Source organism: Vicugna pacos, unplaced genomic scaffold (genome assembly GCF_048564905.1).
Source record: "Vicugna pacos unplaced genomic scaffold, VicPac4 scaffold_187, whole genome shotgun sequence".
NCBI classification, from domain to species: domain Eukaryota; kingdom Metazoa; phylum Chordata; class Mammalia; order Artiodactyla; family Camelidae; genus Vicugna; species Vicugna pacos.
In genome coordinates, this window is record NW_027328866.1 from 167,448 (window position 1) to 185,325 (window position 17,878).

General features: G+C 60.2%; 1 protein-coding gene across 3 annotated transcripts; it reads left to right on the forward strand.

The window, feature by feature from the left end:
- Positions 1 to 13,269: 13,269 nt before the first annotated feature.
- On the forward strand, positions 13,270 to 15,453 carry LOC140695190 (uncharacterized). 3 transcript variants are annotated; one of them, XR_012070893.1, is made up of 2 exons: positions 13,270 to 13,385; positions 14,375 to 14,615. XR_012070893.1 is itself a non-coding variant. In XM_072958057.1 (2 exons), exons 1-2 carry the CDS (start codon positions 13,665 to 13,667, stop codon positions 14,677 to 14,679), a joined length of 903 nt encoding a protein of 300 aa, XP_072814158.1. In that variant the 5' UTR covers positions 13,398 to 13,664; the 3' UTR covers positions 14,680 to 14,702. The 3 variants fall into 3 exon arrangements, 1 of the variants encoding a protein (XP_072814158.1); XR_012070894.1 differs by lacking the exon at positions 14,375 to 14,615 and adding an exon at positions 15,236 to 15,453 and having other exon boundaries at positions 13,310 to 13,385; XM_072958057.1 differs by lacking the exon at positions 13,270 to 13,385 and adding an exon at positions 13,398 to 14,262 and having other exon boundaries at positions 14,375 to 14,702.
- Positions 15,454 to 17,878: the final 2,425 nt, after the last annotated feature.

Genomic DNA, 17,878 nt, shown 5'->3' on the forward strand with positions numbered 1-17,878 from the left:
TTCATGCAGGCCCGAGTGTTCGCAGGTCCAGGAGTATGAAGGCCCAGGTGTCTGCTGTCCCAGGAGTGTGCAGGTCCTGAAGTTTGCAGGCCCAGGAGTGTACAAGCCCAGGTTCATGCAGGCCCGAGTGTTCGCAGGTCCAGGAGTATGAAGGCCCAGGTGTCTGCTGTCCCAGGAGTGTGCAGGTCCTGAAGATTGCAGGCCCAGGAGTGTGCAGACAAAGGTGTGTGCAGGCCAAGGAGGGTGTAGGTCCTGGAGTTTACAGGCCCAGGAGTGTGCAGGCCAAGGCGTGTGCAGACTCCGCAGTGTGCAGAGACAGGATTGTGCAGGCCCAAGATTGTACAGGCCTTGGGCTGTGCCGCCCAGAAGTGTTCAGGCCCAGGAGTGTGCAAAATCAGGATTATACAGGCCCAGGTGTGTTCAGGCTAAACATTGTGCATGTCTTGGAGTGTGCAGGCCTATGAGTGTGCAATCCAGGTGTGTGCGGGCCCAACAGTGTGCAAGCGTAGGCCAGAGAAGGCCCATGCAGGGAAGGCCCAGGAGTGTACAGATCCAGGAGTGTGCAGGCCCAGGAGTGTGCAGGCACAGGAGGGAGCAGGCCGAGGAGTGTGCAGTGCCAGGTGTGTGCAGGCACAAGTGGGAGCAGGCCCAGTAGTGTGAAGGCCCAAGAATGTGCAGGTCCTGGAGACGGCCGGCCGAATAGGGGGCAGGCCCAGGAGAGGGAAGGCCCAGGAGTTTGCAGGCTCTGGAATGTGCACACGAGGATTTGTGCGGACCCAGGAGAGGGCAGGCCCAGGAGTGAGCAGAGAGAGGAGTGTACAGGCCCAGGAGTGTGCAGGACCAGGAGTGTGCAGACACTGGAGTGTGCAGAGACAGGAGTGTGCAGGCCCAGGAGTGTGCCGGCACAGGTGGGAACAGGGCTAGGAGTGTGCAGGCATAGATGGGAGCAGGCCCAGGAGTGTACAAGCCCAGGTTTATGCAGGTCCAAGTGTGCGCAGGTCCAGGAGTGTGAAGGCCCAGGTGTCTGCTGTCCCAGGAGTGTGCAGGTCCTGAAGTTTGCAGGCCCAGGAGTGTACAAGCCCAGGTTCATGCAGGCCCGAGTGTTCGCAGGTCCAGGAGTATGAAGGCCCAGGTGTCTGCTGTCCCAGGAGTGTGCAGGTCCTGAAGATTGCAGGCCCAGGAGTGTGCAGACAAAGGTGTGTGCAGGCCAAGGAGGGTGTAGGTCCTGGAGTGTGCAGGCCAAGGTGTGTGCAGACTCCGCAGTGTGCAGAGACAGGAGTGTGCAGGCCCAGGAGTGTGCCGGCACAGGTGGGAACAGGGCTAGGAGTGTGCAGGCATAGATGGGAGCAGGCCCAGGAGTGTAAAAGCCCAGGTTTATGCAGGTCCAAGTGTGCGCAGGTCCAGGAGTGTGAAGGCCCAGGTGTCTGCTGTCCCAGGAGTGTGCAGGTCCTGATGTTTGCAGGCCCAGGAGTGTACAAGCCCAGGTTCATGCAGGCCCGAGTGTTCGCAGGTCCAGGAGTATGAAGGCCCAGGTGTCTGCTGTCCCAGGAGTGTGCAGGTCCTGAAGATTGCAGGCCCAGGAGTGTGCAGACAAAGGTGTGTGCAGGCCAAGGAGGGTGTAGGTCCTGGAGTGTACAGGCCCAGGAGTGTGCAGGCCAAGGTGTGTGCAGACTCCGCAGTGTGCAGAGACAGGATTGTGCAGGCCCAAGATTGTACAGGCCTTGGGCTGTGCAGCCCAGCAGTGTTCAGGCCCAGGAGTGTGCAAAATCAGGATTATACAGGCCCAGGTGTGTTCAGGCTAAATATTGTGCATGTCTTGGAGTGTGCAGGCCTATGAGTGTGCAATCCAGGTGTGTGCGGGCCCAAAGTGTGCAAGCCTAGGCCAGAGAAGGCCCATGCAGGGAAGGCCCAGGAGTGTACAGATCCAGGAGTGTGCAGGCCCAGGAGTGTGCATGCCTAGGAGTGTGCAGGCACAGGAGGGAGCAGGCCGAGGAGTGTGCAGTGCCAGGTGTGTGCAGGCACAAGTGGGAGCAGGCCCAGTAGTGTGAAGGCCCAAGAATGTGCAGGTCCTGGAGAGGGCCGGCCGAATAGGGGGCAGGCCCAGGAGAGGGAAGGCCCAGGAGTGGGAAGGCCCAGGAGTTTGCAGGCTCTGGAATGTGCACACGAGGATTTGTGCGGACCCAGGAGAGGGCAGGCCCAGGAGTGAGCAGAGAGAGGAGTGTACAGGCCCAGGAGTGTGCAGGACCAGGAGTGTGCAGACACTGGAGTGTGCAGAGACAGGAGTGTGCAGGCCCAGGAGTGTGCCGGCACAGGTGGGAACAGGGCTAGGAGTGTGCAGGCATAGATGAGAGCAGGCCCAGGAGTGTACAAGCCCAGGTTTATGCAGGTCCAAGTGTGTGCCGGTCCAGGAGTGTGAAGGCCCAGGTGTCTGCTGTCCCAGGAATGTGCAGGTCCTGAAGTTTGCAGGCCCAGGAGTGTACAAGCCCAGGTTCATGCAGGCCCGAGTGTTCGCAGGTCCAGGAGTATGAAGGCCCAGGTGTCTGCTGTCCCAGGAGTGTGCAGGTCCTGATGATTGCAGGCCCAGGAGTGTGCAGACAAAGGTGTGTGCAGGCCAAGGAGGGTGTAGGTCCTGGAGTGTGCAGGCCAAGGCGTGTGCAGACTCCGCAGTGTGCAGAGACAGGAGTGTGCAGGCCCAGGAGTGTGCCGGCACAGGTGGGAACAGGGCTAGGAGTGTGCAGGCATAGATGGGAGCAGGCCCAGGAGTGTACAAGCCCAGGTTTATACAGGTCCAAGTGTGCGCTGGTCCAGGAGTGTGAAGGCCCAGGTGTCTGCTGTCCCAGGAGTGTGCAGGTCCTGAAGTTTGCAGGCCCAGGAGTGTACAAGCCCAGGTTCATGCAGGCCCGAGTGTTCGCAGGTCTAGGAGTATGAAGGCCCAGGTGTCTGCTGTCCCAGGAGTGTGCAGGTCCTGAAGATTGCAGGCCCAGGAGTGTGCAGACAAAGGTGTGTGCAGGCCAAGGAGGGTGTAGGTCCTGGAGTGTACAAGCCCAGGAGTGTGCAGGCCAAGGCGTGTGCAGACTCCGCAGTGTGCAGAGACAGGATTGTGCAGGCCCAAGATTGTACAGGCCTTGGGCTGTGCCGCCCAGCAGTGTTCAGGCCCAGGAGTGTGCAAAATCAGGATTATACAGGCCCAGGTGTGTTCAGGCTAAACATTGTGCATGTCTTGGAGTGTGCAGGCCTATGAGTGTGCAATCCAGGTGTGTGCGGGCCCAACAGTGTGCAAGCCTAAGCCAGAGAAGGCCCATGCAGGGAAGGCCCAGGAGTGTACAGATCCAGGATTGTGCAGGCCCAGGAGTGTGCATGCCCAGGAGTGTGCAGGCACAGGAGGGAGCAGGCCGAGGAGTGTGCAGTGCCAGGTGTGTGCAGGCACAAGTGGGAGGAGGCCCAGTAGTGTGAAGGCCCAAGAATGTGCAGGTCCTGGAGAGGGCCGGCCGAATAGGGTCAGGCCAAGGAGAGGGAAGGCCCAGGAGTTTGCAGGCTGTGGAATGTGCACACGAGGATTTGTGCGGACCCAGGAGAGGGCAGGCCCAGGAGTGAGCAGAGAGAGGAGTGTACAGGCCCAGGAGTGTGCAGGACCAGGAGTGTGCAGACACTGGAGTGTGCAGAGACAGGAGTGTGCAGGCCCAGGAGTGTGCCGGCACAGGTGGGAACAGGGCTAGGATTGTGCGGGCATAGATGGGAGCAGGCCCAGGAGTGTACAAGCCCAGGTTTATGCAGGTCCAAGTGTGCGCAGGTCCAGGAGTGTGAAGGCCCAGGTGTCTGCTGTCCCAGGAGTGTGCAGGTCCTGAAGTTTGCAGGCCCAGGAGTGTACAAGCCCAGGTTCATGCAGGCCCGAGTGTTCGCAGGTCCAGGAGTATGAAGGCCCAGGTGTCTGCTGTCCCAGGAGTGTGCAGGTCCTGAAGATTGCAGGCCCAGGAGTGTGCAGACAAATGTGTGTGCAGGTCAAGGAGGGTGTAGGTCCTGGAGTGTGCAGGCCAAGGCGTGTGCAGACTCCGCAGTGTGCAGAGAGAGGAGTGTGCAGGCCCAGGAGTGTGCCGGCACAGGTGGGAACAGGGCTAGGAGTGTGCAGGCATAGATGGGAGCAGGCCCAGGAGTGTAAAAGCCCAGGTTTATGCAGGTCCAAGTGTGCGCAGGTCCAGGAGTATGAAGGCCCAGGTGTCTGCTGTCCCAGGAGTGTGCAGGTCCTGAAGATTGCAGGCCCAGGAGTGTGCAGACAAAGGTGTGTGCAGGCCAAGGAGGGTGTAGGTCCTGGAGTGTACAGGCCCAGGAGTGTGCAGGCCAAGGCGTGTGCAGACTCCGCAGTGTGCAGAGACAGGATTGTGCAGGCCCAAGATTGTACAGGCCTTGGGCTGTGCAGCCCAGCAGTGTTCAGGCCCAGGGGTGTGCAAAATCAGGATTATACAGGCCCAGGTGTGTTCAGGCTAAACATTGTGCATGTCTTGGAGTGTGCAGGCCTATGAGTGTGCAATCCAGGTGTGTGCGGGCCCAACAGTGTGCAAGCCTAGGCCAGAGAAGGCCCATGCAGGGAAGGCCCAGGAGTGTACAGATCCAGGAGTGTGCAGGCCCAGGAGTGTGCATGCCCAGGAGTGTGCAGGCACAGGAGGGAGCAGGCCGAGGAGTGTGCAGTCCCAGGTGTGTGCAGGCACAAGTGGGAGCAGGCCCAGTAGTGTGAAGGCCCAAGAATGTGCAGGTCCTGGAGAGGGCCGGCCGAATAGGGGGCAGGCCCAGGAGAGGGAAGGCCCAGGAGTTTGCAGGCTCTGGAATGTGCACACGAGGATTTGTGCGGACCCAGGAGAGGGCAGGCCCAGGAGTGAGCAGAGAGAGGAGTGTACAGGCCCAGGAGTGTGCAGGACCAGGAGTGTGCAGACACTGGAGTGTGCAGAGACAGGAGTGTGCAGGCCCAGGAGTGTGCCGGCACAGGTGGGAACAGGCCTAGGAGTGTGCAGGCATAGATGGGAGCAGGCCCAGGAGTGTACAAGCCCAGGTTTATGCAGGTCCAAGTGTGCGCAGGTCCAGGAGTATGAAGGCCCAGGTGTCTGCTGTCCCAGGAGTGTGCAGGTCCTGAAGTTTGCAGGCCCAGGAGTGTACAAGCCCAGGTTCATGCAGGCCCGAGTGTTCGCAGGTCCAGGAGTATGAAGGCCCAGGTGTCTGCTGTCCCAGGAGTGTGCAGGTCCTGAAGTTTGCAGGCCCAGGAGAGTACAAGCCCAGGTTCATGCAGGCCCGAGTGTTCGCAGGTCCAGGAGTATGAAGGCCCTGGTGTCTGCTGTCCCAGGAGTGTGCAGGTCCTGAAGATTGCAGGCCCAGGAGTGTGCAGACAAAGGTGTGTGCAGGCCAAGGAGGGTGTAGGTCCTGGAGTGCACAGGCCCAGGAGTGTGCAGGCCAAGGTGTGTGCAGACTCCGCAGTGTGCAGAGACAGGATTGTGCAGGCCCAAGATTGTACAGGCCTTGGGCTGTGCAGCCCAGCAGTGTTCAGGCCCAGGAGTGTGCAAAATCAGGATTATACAGGCCCAGGTGTGTTCAGGCTAAACACTGTGCATGTCTTGGAGTGTGCAGGCCTATGAGTGTGCAATCCAGGTGTGTGCGGGCCCAACAGTGTGCAAGCCTAGGCCAGAGAAGGCCCATGCAGGGAAGGCCCAGGAGTGTACAGATCCAGGAGTGTGCAGGCCCAGGAGTGTGCATGCCCAGGAGTGTGCAGGCATAGGAGGGAGCAGGCCGAGGAGTGTGCAGTCCCAGGTGTGTGCAGGCACAAGTGGGAGCAGGCCCAGTAGTGTGAAGGCCCAAGAATGTGCAGGTCCTGGAGAGGGCCGGCCGAATAGGGGGCAGGCCCAGGAGAGGGAAGGCCCAGGAGTTTGCAGGCTCTGGAATGTGCACACGAGGATTTGTGCGGACCCAGGAGAGGGCAGGCCCAGGAGTGAGCAGAGAGAGGAGTGTACAGGCCCAGGAGTGTGCAGGACCAGGAGTGTGCAGACACTGGAGTGTGCAGAGACAGGAGTGTGCAGGCCCAGGAGTGTGCCGGCACAGGTGGGAACAGGCCTAGGAGTGTGCAGGCATAGATGGGAGCAGGCCCAGGAGTGTACAAGCCCAGGTTTATGCAGGTCCAAGTGTGCGCAGGTCCAGGAGTGTGAAGGCCCAGGTGTCTGCTGTCCCAGGAGTGTGCAGGTCCTGAAGTTTGCAGGCCCAGGAGTGTACAAGCCCAGGTTCATGCAGGCCCGAGTGTTCGCAGGTCCAGGAGTATGAAGGCCCAGATGTCTGCTGTCCCAGGAGTGTGCAGGTCCTGAAGTTTGCAGGCCCAGGAGTGTACAAGCCCAGGTTCATGCAGGCCCGAGTGTTCGCAGGTACAGGAGTATGAAGGCCCAGGTGTCTGCTGTCCCAGGAGTGTGCAGGTCCTGAAGATTGCAGGCCAGGAGTGTGCAGACAAAGGTGTGTGCAGGCCAAGGAGGGTGTAGGTCCTGGAGTGTACAGGCCCAGGAGTGTGCAGGCCAAGGCGTGTGCAGACTCCGCAGTGTGCAGAGACAGGATTGTGCAGGCCCAAGATTGTACAGGCCTTGGGCTGTGCAGCCCAGCAGTGTTCAGGCCCAGGGGTGTGCAAAATCAGGATTATACAGGCCCAGGTGTGTTCAGGCTAAACATTGTGCATGTCTTGGAGTGTGCAGGCCTATGAGTGTGCAATCCAGGTGTGTGCGGGCCCAACAGTGTGCAAGCCTAGGCCAGAGAAGGCCCATGCAGGGAAGGCCCAGGAGTGTACAGATCCAGGAGTGTGCAGGCCCAGGAGTGTGCATGCGCAGGAGTGTGCAGGCACAGGAGGGAGCAGGCCGAGGAGTGTGCAGTCCCAGGTGTGTGCAGGCACAAGTGGGAGCAGGCCCAGTAGTGTGAAGGCCCAAGAATGTGCAGGTCCTGGAGAGGGCCGGCCGAATAGGGGGCAGGCCCAGGAGAGGGAAGGCCCAGGAGTTTGCAGGCTCTGGAATGTGCACACGAGGATTTGTGCGGACCCAGGAGAGGGCAGGCCCAGGAGTGAGCAGAGAGAGGAGTGTACAGGCCCAGGAGTGTGCAGGACCAGGAGTGTGCAGACACTGGAGTGTGCAGAGACAGGAGTGTGCAGGCCCAGGAGTGTGCCGGCACAGGTGGGAACAGGGCTAGGAGTGTGCAGGCATAGATGGGAGCAGGCCCAGGAGTGTACAAGCCCAGGTTTATGCAGGTCCAAGTGTGCGCAGGTCCATGAGTATGAAGGCCCAGGTGTCTGCTGTCCCAGGAGTGTGCAGGTCCTGAAGTTTGCAGGCCCAGGAGTGTACAAGCCCAGGTTCATGCAGGCCCGAGTGTTCGCAGGTCCAGGAGTATGAAGGCCCAGGTGTCTGCTGTCCCAGGAGTGTGCAGGTCCTGAAGATTGCAGGCCCAGGAGTGTGCAGACAAAGGTGTGTGCAGGCCAAGGAGGGTGTAGGTCCTGGAGTTTACAGGCCCAGGAGTGTGCAGGCCAAGGCGTGTGCAGACTCCGCAGTGTGCAGAGACAGGAGTGTGCAGGCCCAGGAGTGTGCCAGCAGAGGTGGGAACAGGGCTAGGAGTGTGCAGGCATAGATGGGAGCAGGCCCAGGAGTGTACAAGCCCAGGTTTATGCAGGTCCAAGTGTGCGCAGGTCCAGGAGTGTGAAGGCCCAGGTGTCTGCTGTCCCAGGAGTGTGCAGGTCCTGAAGATTGCAGGCCCAGGAGTGTGCAGACAAAGGTGTGTGGAGGCCAAGGACTGTGTAGGTCCTGGAGTGTACAGGCCCAGGTTGTGCAGGCCAAGGTGTGTGCAGACTCTGCAGTGTGCAGAGACAGGATTTTGCAGGCCCAAGATTGTACAGGCCTTGGGCTGTGCAGCCCAGCAGTGTTCAGGCCCAGGAGTGTGCACAATCAGGATTATACAGGCCCAGGTGTGTTCAGGCTAAACATTGTGCATGTGTTGGAGTGTGCAGGCCTATGAGTGTGCAATCCAGGTGTGTGCGGGCCCAACAGTGTGCAAGCCTAGGCCAGAGAAGGCCCATGCAGGGAAGGCCCAGGAGTGTACAGATCCAGGAGTGTGCAGGCCCAGGAGTGTGCATGCCCAGGAGTGTGCAGGCACAGGAGGGAGCAGGCCGAGGAGTGTGCAGTGCCAGGTGTGTGCAGGCACAAGTGGGAGCAGGCCCAGTAGTGTGAAGGCCCAAGAATGTGCAGGTCCTGGAGAGGGCCGGCTGAATAGGGGGCAGGCCCAGGAGAGGGAAGGCCCAGGAGTTTGCAGGCTCTGGAATGTGCACACGAGGATTTGTGCGGACCCAGGAGAGGGCAGGCCCAGGAGTGAGCAGACAGAGGAGTGTACAGGCCCAGGAGTGTGCAGGACCAGGAGTGTGCAGACACTGGAGTGTGCAGAGACAGGAGTGTGCAGGCCCAGGAGTGTGCCGGCACAGGTGGGAACAGGGCTAGGAGTGTGCAGGCATAGATGGGAGCAGGCCCAGGAGTGTACAAGCCCAGGTTTATGCAGGTCCAAGTGTGCGCAGGTCCAGGAGTATGAAGGCCCAGGTGTCTGCTGTCCCAGGAGTGTGCAGGTCCTGAAGTTTGCAGGCCCAGGAGTGTACAAGCCCAGGTTCATGCAGGCCCGAGTGTTCGCAGGTCCAGGAGTATGAAGGCCCAGGTGTCTGCTGTCCCAGGAGTGTGCAGGTCCTGAAGTTTGCAGGCCCAGGAGTGTACAAGCCCAGGTTCATGCAGGCCCGAGTGTTCGCAGGTCCAGGAGTATGAAGGCCCAGGTGTCTGCTGTCCCAGGAGTGTGCAGGTCCTGAAGATTGCAGGCCCAGGAGTGTGCAGACAAAGGTGTGTGCAGGCCAAGGAGGGTGTAGGTCCTGGAGTGTACAGGCCCAGGAGTGTGCAGGCCAAGGCGTGTGCAGACTCCGCAGTGTGCAGAGACAGGATTGTGCAGGCCCAAGATTGTACAGGCCTTGGGCTGTGCAGCCCAGCAGTGTTCAGGCCCAGGAGTGTGCAAAATCAGGATTATACAGGCCCAGGTGTGTTCAGGCTAAACATTGTGCATGTCTTGGAGTGTGCAGGCCTATGAGTGTGCAATCCAGGTGTGTGCGGGCCCAACAGTGTGCAAGCCTAGGCCAGAGAAGGCCCATGCAGGGAAGGCCCAGGAGTGTACAGATCCAGGAGTGTGCAGGCCCAGGAGTGTGCATGCCCAGGAGTGTGCAGGCACAGGAGGGAGCAGGCCGAGGAGTGTGCAGTGCCAGGTGTGTGCAGGCACAAGTGGGAGCAGGCCCAGTAGTGTGAAGGCCCAAGAATGTGCAGGTCCTGGAGAGGGCCGGCCGAATAGGGGGCAGGCCCAGGAGAGGGAAGGCCCAGGAGTTTGCAGGCTCTGGAATGTGCACACGAGGATTTGTGCGGACCCAGGAGAGGGCAGGCCCAGGAGTGAGCAGACAGAGGAGTGTACAGGCCCAGGAGTGTGCAGGACCAGGAGTGTGCAGACACTGGAGTGTGCAGAGACAGGAGTGTGCAGGCCCAGGAGAGTGCCGGCACAGGTGGGAACAGGGCTAGGAGTGTGCAGGCATAGATGGGAGCAGGCCCAGGAGTGTACAAGCCCAGGTTTATGCAGGTCCAAGTGTGCGCAGGTCTAGGAGTGTGAAGGCCCAGGTGTCTGCTGTCCCAGAAGTGTGCAGGTCCTGAAGTTTGCAGGCCCAGGAGTGTACAAGCCCAGGTTCATGCAGGCCCGAGTGTTCACAGGTCCAGGAGTATGAAGGCCCAGGTGTCTGCTGTCCCAGGAGTGTGCAGGTCCTGAAGATTGCAGGCCCAGGAGTGTGCAGACAAAGGTGTGTGCAGGCCAAGGAGGGTGTAGGTCCTGGAGTGTACAGGCCCAGGAGTGTGCGGGCCAAGGCGTGTGCAGACTCCGCAGTGTGCAGAGACAGGATTGTGCAGGCCCAAGATTGTACAGGCCTTGGGCTGTGCAGCCCAGCAGTGTTCAGGCCCAGGAGTGTGCAAAATCAGGATTATACAGGCCCAGGTGTGTTCAGGCTAAACATTGTGCATGTCTTGGAGTGTGCAGGCCTATGAGTGTGCAATCCACGTGTGTGCGGGCCCAACAGTGTGCAAGCCTAGGCCAGAGAAGGCCCATGCAGGGAAGGCCCAGGAGTGTGCAGATCCAGGAGTGTGCAGGCCCAGGAGTGTGCATGCCCAGCAGTGTGCAGGCACAGGAGGGAGCAGGCCGAGGAGTGTGCAGTGCCAGGTGTGTGCAGGCACAAGTGGGAGCAGGCCCAGTAGTGTGAAGGCCCAAGAATGTGCAGGTCCTGGAGAGGGGCGGCCGAATAGGGGGCAGGCCCAGGAGAGGGAAGGCCCAGGAGTTTGCAGGCTCTGGAATGTGCACACGAGGATTTGTGCGGACCCAGGAGAGGGCAGGCCCAGGAGTGAGCAGAGAGAGGAGTGTACAGGCCCAGGAGTGTGCAGGACCAGGAGTGTGCAGACACTGGAGTGTGCAGAGACAGGAGTGTGCAGGCCCAGGAGTGTGCCGGCACAGGTGGGAACAGGGCTAGGAGTGTGCAGGCATAGATGGGAGCAGGCCCAGGAGTGTACAAGCCCAGGTTTATGCAGGTCCAAGTGTGCGCAGGTCCAGGAGTATGAAGGCCCAGGTGTCTGCTGTCCCAGGAGTGTGCAGGTCCTGAAGTTTGCAGGCCCAGGAGTGTACAAGCCCAGGTTCATGCAGGCCCGAGTGTTCGCAGGTCCAGGAGTATGAAGGCCCAGGTGTCTGCTGTCCCAGGAGTGTGCAGGTCCTGAAGTTTGCAGGCCCAGGAGTGTACAAGCCCAGGTTCATGCAGGCCCGAGTGTTCGCAGGTCCAGGAGTATGAAGGCCCAGGTGTCTGCTGTCCCAGGAGTGTGCAGGTCCTGAAGTTTGCAGGCCCAGGAGTGTACAAGCCCAGGTTCATGCAGGCCCGAGTGTTCGCAGGTCCAGGAGTATGAAGGCCCAGGTGTCTGCTGTCCCAGGAGTGTGCAGGTCCTGAAGATTGCAGGCCCAGGAGTGTGCAGACAAAGGTGTGTGCAGGCCAAGGAGGGTGTAGGTCCTGTAGTGTACAGGCCCAGGAGTGTGCAGGCCAAGGTGTGTGCAGACTCCGCAGTGTGCAGAGACAGGATTGTGCAGGCCCAAGATTGTACAGGCCTTGGGCTGTGCAGCCCAGCAGTGTTCAGGCCCAGGAGTGTGCAAAATCAGGATTATACAGGCCCAGGTGTGTTCAGGCTAAACACTGTGCATGTCTTGGAGTGTGCAGGCCTATGAGTGTGCAATCCAGGTGTGTGCGGGCCCAACAGTGTGCAAGCCTAGGCCAGAGAAGGCCCATGCAGGGAAGGCCCAGGAGTGTACAGATCCAGGAGTGTGCAGGCCCAGGAGTGTGCATGCCCAGGAGTGTGCAGGCACAGGAGGGAGCAGGCCGAGGAGTGTGCAGTGCCAGGTGTGTGCAGGCACAAGTGGGAGCAGGCCCAGTAGTGTGAAGGCCCAAGAATGTGCAGGTCCTGGAGAGGGCCGGCCGAATAGGGGGCAGGCCCAGGAGAGGGAAGGCCCAGGAGTTTGCAGGCTGTGGAATGTGCACACGAGGATTTGTGCGGACCCAGGAGAGGGCAGGCCCAGGAGTGAGCAGACAGAGGAGTGTACAGGCCCAGGAGTGTGCAGGACCAGGAGTGTGCAGACACTGGAGTGTGCAGAGACAGGAGTGTGCAGGCCCAGGAGTGTGCCGGCACAGGTGGGAACAGGGCTAGGAGTGTGCAGGCATAGATGGGAGCAGGCCCAGGAGTGTACAAGCCCAGGTTTATGCAGGTCCAAGTGTGCGCAGGTCCAGGAGTGTGAAGGCCCAGGTGTCTGCTGTCCCAGGAGTGTGCAGGTCCTGAAGTTTGCAGGCCCAGGAGTGTACAAGCCCAGGTTCATGCAGGCCTGAGTGTTCGCAGGTCCAGGAGTATGAAGGCCCAGGTGTCTACTGTCCCAGGAGTGTGCAGGTCCTGAAGATTGCAGGCCCAGGAGTGTGCAGACAAAGGTGTGTGCAGGCCAAGGAGGGTGTAGGTCCTGGAGTGTGCAGGCCAAGGCGTGTGCAGACTCCGCAGTGTGCAGAGACAGGAGTGTGCAGGCCCAGGAGTGTGCCAGCAGAGGTGGGAACAGGGCTAGGAGTGTGCAGGCATAGATCGGAGCAGGCCCAGGAGTGTACAAGCCCAGGTTTATGCAGGTCCAAGTGTGCGCAGGTCCAGGAGTGTGAAGGCCCAGGTGTCTGCTGTCCCAGGAGTGTGCAGGTCCTGAAGATTGCAGGCCCAGGAGTGTGCAGACAAAGGTGTGTGGAGGCCAAGGAGGGTGTAGGTCCTGGAGTGTACAGGCCCAGGTTGTGCAGGCCAAGGTGTGTGCAGACTCTGCAGTGTGCAGAGACAGGATTGTGCAGGCCCAAGATTGTACAGGCCTTGGGCTGTGCAGCCCAGCAGTGTTCAGGCCCAGGAGTGTGCACAATCAGGATTATACAGGCCCAGGTGTGTTCAGGCTAAACATTGTGCATGTCTTGGAGTGTGCAGGCCTATGAGTGTGCAATCCAGGTGTGTGCGGGCCCAACAGTGTGCAAGCCTAGGCCAGAGAAGGCCCATGCAGGGAAGGCCCAGGAGTGTACAGATCCAGGAGTGTGCAGGCCCAGGAGTGTGCATGCCCAGGAGTGTGCAGGCACAGGAGGGAGCAGGCCGAGGAGTGTGCAGTGCCAGGTGTGTGCAGGCACAAGTGGGAGCAGGCCCAGTAGTGTGAAGGCCCAAGAATGTGCAGGTCCTGGAGAGGGCCGGCCGAATAGGGGGCAGGCCCAGGAGAGGGAAGGCCCAGGAGTTTGCAGGCTCTGGAATGTGCACACGAGGATTTGTGCGGACCCAGGAGAGGGCAGGCCCAGGAGTGAGCAGACAGAGGAGTGTACAGGCCCAGGAGTGTGCAGGACCAGGAGTGTGCAGACACTGGAGTGTGCAGAGACAGGAGTGTGCAGGCCCAGGAGTGTGCCGGCACAGGTGGGAACAGGGCTAGGAGTGTGCAGGCATAGATGGGAGCAGGCCCAGGAGTGTACAAGCCCAGGTTTATGCAGGTCCAAGTGTGCGCAGGTCCAGGAGTATGAAGGCCCAGGTGTCTGCTGTCCCAGGAGTGTGCAGGTCCTGAAGTTTGCAGGCCCAGGAGTGTACAAGCCCAGGTTCATGCAGGCCCGAGTGTTCGCAGGTCCAGGAGTATGAAGGCCCAGGTGTCTGCTGTCCCAGGAGTGTGCAGGTCCTGAAGTTTGCAGGCCCAGGAGTGTACAAGCCCAGGTTCATGCAGGCCCGAGTGTTCGCAGGTCCAGGAGTATGAAGGCCCAGGTGTCTGCTGTCCCAGGAGTGTGCAGGTCCTGAAGATTGCAGGCCCAGGAGTGTGCAGACAAAGGTGTGTGCAGGCCAAGGAGGGTGTAGGTCCTGGAGTGTACAGGCCCAGGAGTGTGCAGGCCAAGGCGTGTGCAGACTCCGCAGTGTGCAGAGACAGGATTGTGCAGGCCCAAGATTGTACAGGCCTTGGGCTGTGCAGCCCAGCAGTGTTCAGGCCCAGGAGTGTGCAAAATCAGGATTATACAGGCCCAGGTGTGTTCAGGCTAAACATTGTGCATGTCTTGGAGTGTGCAGGCCTATGAGTGTGCAATCCAGGTGTGTGCGGGCCCAACAGTGTGCAAGCCTAGGCCAGAGAAGGCCCATGCAGGGAAGGCCCAGGAGTGTACAGATCCAGGAGTGTGCAGGCCCAGGAGTGTGCATGCCCAGGAGTGTGCAGGCACAGGAGGGAGCAGGCCGAGGAGTGTGCAGTGCCAGGTGTGTGCAGGCACAAGTGGGAGCAGGCCCAGTAGTGTGAAGGCCCAAGAATGTGCAGGTCCTGGAGAGGGCCGGCCGAATAGGGGGCAGGCCCAGGAGAGGGAAGGCCCAGGAGTTTGCAGGCTCTGGAATGTGCACACGAGGATTTGTGCGGACCCAGGAGAGGGCAGGCCCAGGAGTGAGCAGACAGAGGAGTGTACAGGCCCAGGAGTGTGCAGGACCAGGAGTGTGCAGACACTGGAGTGTGCAGAGACAGGAGTGTGCAGGCCCAGGAGTGTGCCGGCACAGGTGGGAACAGGGCTAGGAGTGTGCAGGCATAGATGGGAGCAGGCCCAGGAGTGTACAAGCCCAGGTTTATGCAGGTCCAAGTGTGCGCAGGTCCAGGAGTGTGAAGGCCCAGGTGTCTGCTGTCCCAGAAGTGTGCAGGTCCTGAAGTTTGCAGGCCCAGGAGTGTACAAGCCCAGGTTCATGCAGGCCCGAGTGTTCACAGGTCCAGGAGTATGAAGGCCCAGGTGTCTGCTGTCCCAGGAGTGTGCAGGTCCTGAAGATTGCAGGCCCAGGAGTGTGCAGACAAAGGTGTGTGCAGGCCAAGGAGGGTGTAGGTCCTGGAGTGTACAGGCCCAGGAGTGTGCAGGCCAAGGCGTGTGCAGACTCCGCAGTGTGCAGAGACAGGATTGTGCAGGCCCAAGATTGTACAGGCCTTGGGCTGTGCAGCCCAGCAGTGTTCAGGCCCAGGAGTGTGCAAAATCAGGATTATACAGGCCCAGGTGTGTTCAGGCTAAACATTGTGCATGTCTTGGAGTGTGCAGGCCTATGAGTGTGCAATCCAGGTGTGTGCGGGCCCAACAGTGTGCAAGCCTAGGCTAGAGAAGGCCCATGCAGGGAAGGCCCAGGAGTGTACAGATCCAGGAGTGTGCAGGCCCAGGAGTGTGCATGCCCAGGAGTGTGCAGGCACAGGAGGGAGCAGGCCGAGGAGTGTGCAGTGCCAGGTGTGTGCAGGCACAAGTGGGAGCAGGCCCAGTAGTGTGAAGGCCCAAGAATGTGCAGGTCCTGGAGAGGGCCGGCCGAATAGGGGGCAGGCCCAGGAGAGGGAAGTCCCAGGAGTTTGCAGGCTCTGGAATGTGCACACGAGGATTTGTGCGGACCCAGGAGAGGGCAGGCCCAGGAGTGAGCAGACAGAGGAGTGTACAGGCCCAGGAGTGTGCAGGCCAAGGCGTGTGCAGACTCCGCAGTGTGCAGAGACAGGAGTGTGCCGGCACAGGTGGGAACAGGGCTAGGAGTGTGCAGGCATAGATGGGAGCAGGCCCAGGAGTGTACAAGCCCAGGTTTATGCAGGTCCAAGTGTGCGCAGGTCCAGGAGTATGAAGGCCCAGGTGTCTGCTGTCCCAGGAGTGTGCAGGTCCTGAAGATTGCAGGCCCAGGAGTGTGCAGACAAAGGTGTGTGCAGGCCAAGGAGGGTGTAGGTCCTGGAGTGTGCAGGCCAAGGCGTGTGCAGACTCCGCAGTGTGCAGAGACAGGAGTGTGCAGGCCCAGGAGTGTGCCGGCACAGGTGGGAACAGGGCTAGGAGTGTGCAGGCATAGATGGGAGCAGGCCCAGGAGTGTACAAGCCCAGGTTTATGCAGGTCCAAGTGTGCGCAGGTCCAGGAGTGTGAAGGCCCAGGTGTCTGCTGTCCCAGGAGTGTGCAGGTCCTGAAGTTTGCAGGCCCAGGAGTGTACAAGCCCAGGTTCATGCAGGCCCGAGTGTTCGCAGGTCCAGGAGTATGAAGGCCCAGGTGTCTGCTGTCCCAGGAGTGTGCAGGTCCTGAAGATTGCAGGCCCAGGAGTGTGCAGACAAAGGTGTGTGCAGGCCAAGGAGGGTGTAGGTCCTGGAGTGTACAGGCCCAGGAGTGTGCAGGCCAAGGTGTGTGCAGACTCCGCAGTGTGCAGAGACAGGATTGTGCAGGCCCAAGATTGTACAGGCCTTGGGCTGTGCAGCCCAGCAGTGTTCAGGCCCAGGAGTGTGCAAAATCAGGATTATACAGGCCCAGGTGTGTTCAGGCTAAACATTGTGCATGTCTTGGAGTGTGCAGGCCTATGAGTGTGCAATCCAGGTGTGTGCGGGCCCAACAGTGTGCAAGCCTAGGCCAGAGAAGGCCCATGCAGGGAAGGCCCAGGAGTGTACAGATCCAGGACTGTGCAGGCCCAGGAGTGTGCATGCCCAGGAGTGTGCAGGCACAGGAGGGAGCAGGCCGAGGAGTGTGCAGTGCCAGGTGTGTGCAGGCACAAGTGGGAGCAGGCCCAGTAGTGTGAAGGCCCAAGAATGTGCAGGTCCTGGAGAGGGCCAGCTGAATAGGGGGCAGGCCCAGGAGAGGGAAGGCCCAGGAGTGGGAAGGCCCAGGAGTTTGCAGGCTCTGGAATGTGCACACGAGGATTTGTGCGGACCCAGGAGAGGGCAGGCCCAGGAGTGAGCAGACAGAGGAGTGTACAGGCCCAGGAGTGTTCAGGACCAGGAGTGTGCAGACACTGGAGTGTGCAGAGACAGGAGTGTGCAGGCCCAGGAGTGTGCCGGCACAGGTGGGAACAGGGCTTGGAGTGTGCAGGCATAGATGGGAGCAGGCCCAGGAGTGTACAAGCCCAGGTTTATGCAGGTCCAAGTGTGCGCAGGTCCAGGAGTATGAAGGCCCAGGTGTCTGCTGTCCCAGGAGTGTGCAGGTCCTGAAGTTTGCAGGCCCAGGAGTGTACAAGCCCAGGTTCATGCAGGCCCGAGTGTTCGCAGGTCCAGGAGTATGAAGGCCCAGGTGTCTGCTGTCCCAGGAGTGTGCAGGTCCTGAAGATTGCAGGCCCAGGAGTGTGCAGACAAAGGTGTGTGCAGGCCAAGGAGGGTGTAGGTCCTGGAGTGTACAGGCCCAGGAGTGTGCAGGCCAAGGCGTGTGCAGACTCCGCAGTGTGCAGAGACAGGATTGTGCAGGCCCAAGATTGTACAGGCCTTGGGCTGTGCAGCCCAGCAGTGTTCAGGCCCAGGAGTGTGCAAAATCAGGATTATACAGGCCCAGGTGTGTTCAGGCTAAACATTGTGCATGTCTTGGAGTGTGCAGGCCTATGAGTGTGCAATCCAGGTGTGTGCGGGCCCAACAGTGTGCAAGCGTAGGCCAGAGAAGGCCCATGCAGGGAAGGCCCAGGAGTGTACAGATCCAGGAGTGTGCAGGCCCAGGAGTGTGCATGCCCAGGAGTGTGCAGGCACAGGAGGGAGCAGGCCGAGGAGTGTGCAGTGCCAGGTGTGTGCAGGCACAAGTGGGAGCAGGCCCAGTAGTGTGAAGGCCCAAGAATGTGCAGGTCCTGGAGAGGGCCGGCCGAATAGGGGGCAGGCCCAGGAGAGGGAAGGCCCAGGAGTTTGCAGGCTGTGGAATGTGCACACGAGGATTTGTGCGGACCCAGGAGAGGGCAGGCCCAGGAGTGAGCAGAGAGAGGAGTGTACAGGCCCAGGAGTGTGCAGGACCAGGAGTGTGCAGACACTGGAGTGTGCAGAGACAGGAGTGTGCAGGCCCAGGAGTGTGCCGGCACAGGTGGGAACAGGGCTAGGAGTGTGCAGGCATAGATGGGAGCAGGCCCAGGAGTGTACAAGCCCAGGGTTATGCAGGTCCAAGTGTGTGCCGGTCCAGGAGTGTGAAGGCCCAGGTGTCTGCTGTCCCAGGAGTGTGCAGGTCCTGAAGTTTGCAGGCCCAGGAGTGTACAAGCCCAGGTTCATGCAGGCCCGAGTGTTCGCAGGTCCAGGAGTATGAAGGCCCAGGTGTCTGCTGTCCCAGGAGTGTGCAGGTCCTGAAGATTGCAGGCCCAGGAGTGTGCAGACAAAGGTGTGTGCAGGCCAAGGAGGGTGTAGGTCCTGGAGTGTACAGGCCCAGGAGTGTGCAGGCCAAGGTGTGTGCAGACTCCGCAGTGTGCAGAGACAGGATTGTGCAGGCCCAAGATTGTACAGGACTTCGGCTGTGCAGCCCAGCAATGTTCAGGCCCAGGAGTGTGCAAAATCAGGATTATACAG

Excerpts from the sequence above, each read along its gene's own strand:
- LOC140695190 (XM_072958057.1), top strand. The coding sequence starts at position 13,665 with ATGTCTTGGAGTGTGCAGGCCTATGAGTGTGCAATCCAGGTGTGTGCG. Across the intron at positions 14,263-14,374 it reads CCAGGAGTGTGAAGGCCCAG|GTGTCTGCTGTCCCAGGAGT; the intron begins GTGTCTGCTGTC and ends ATGAAGGCCCAG.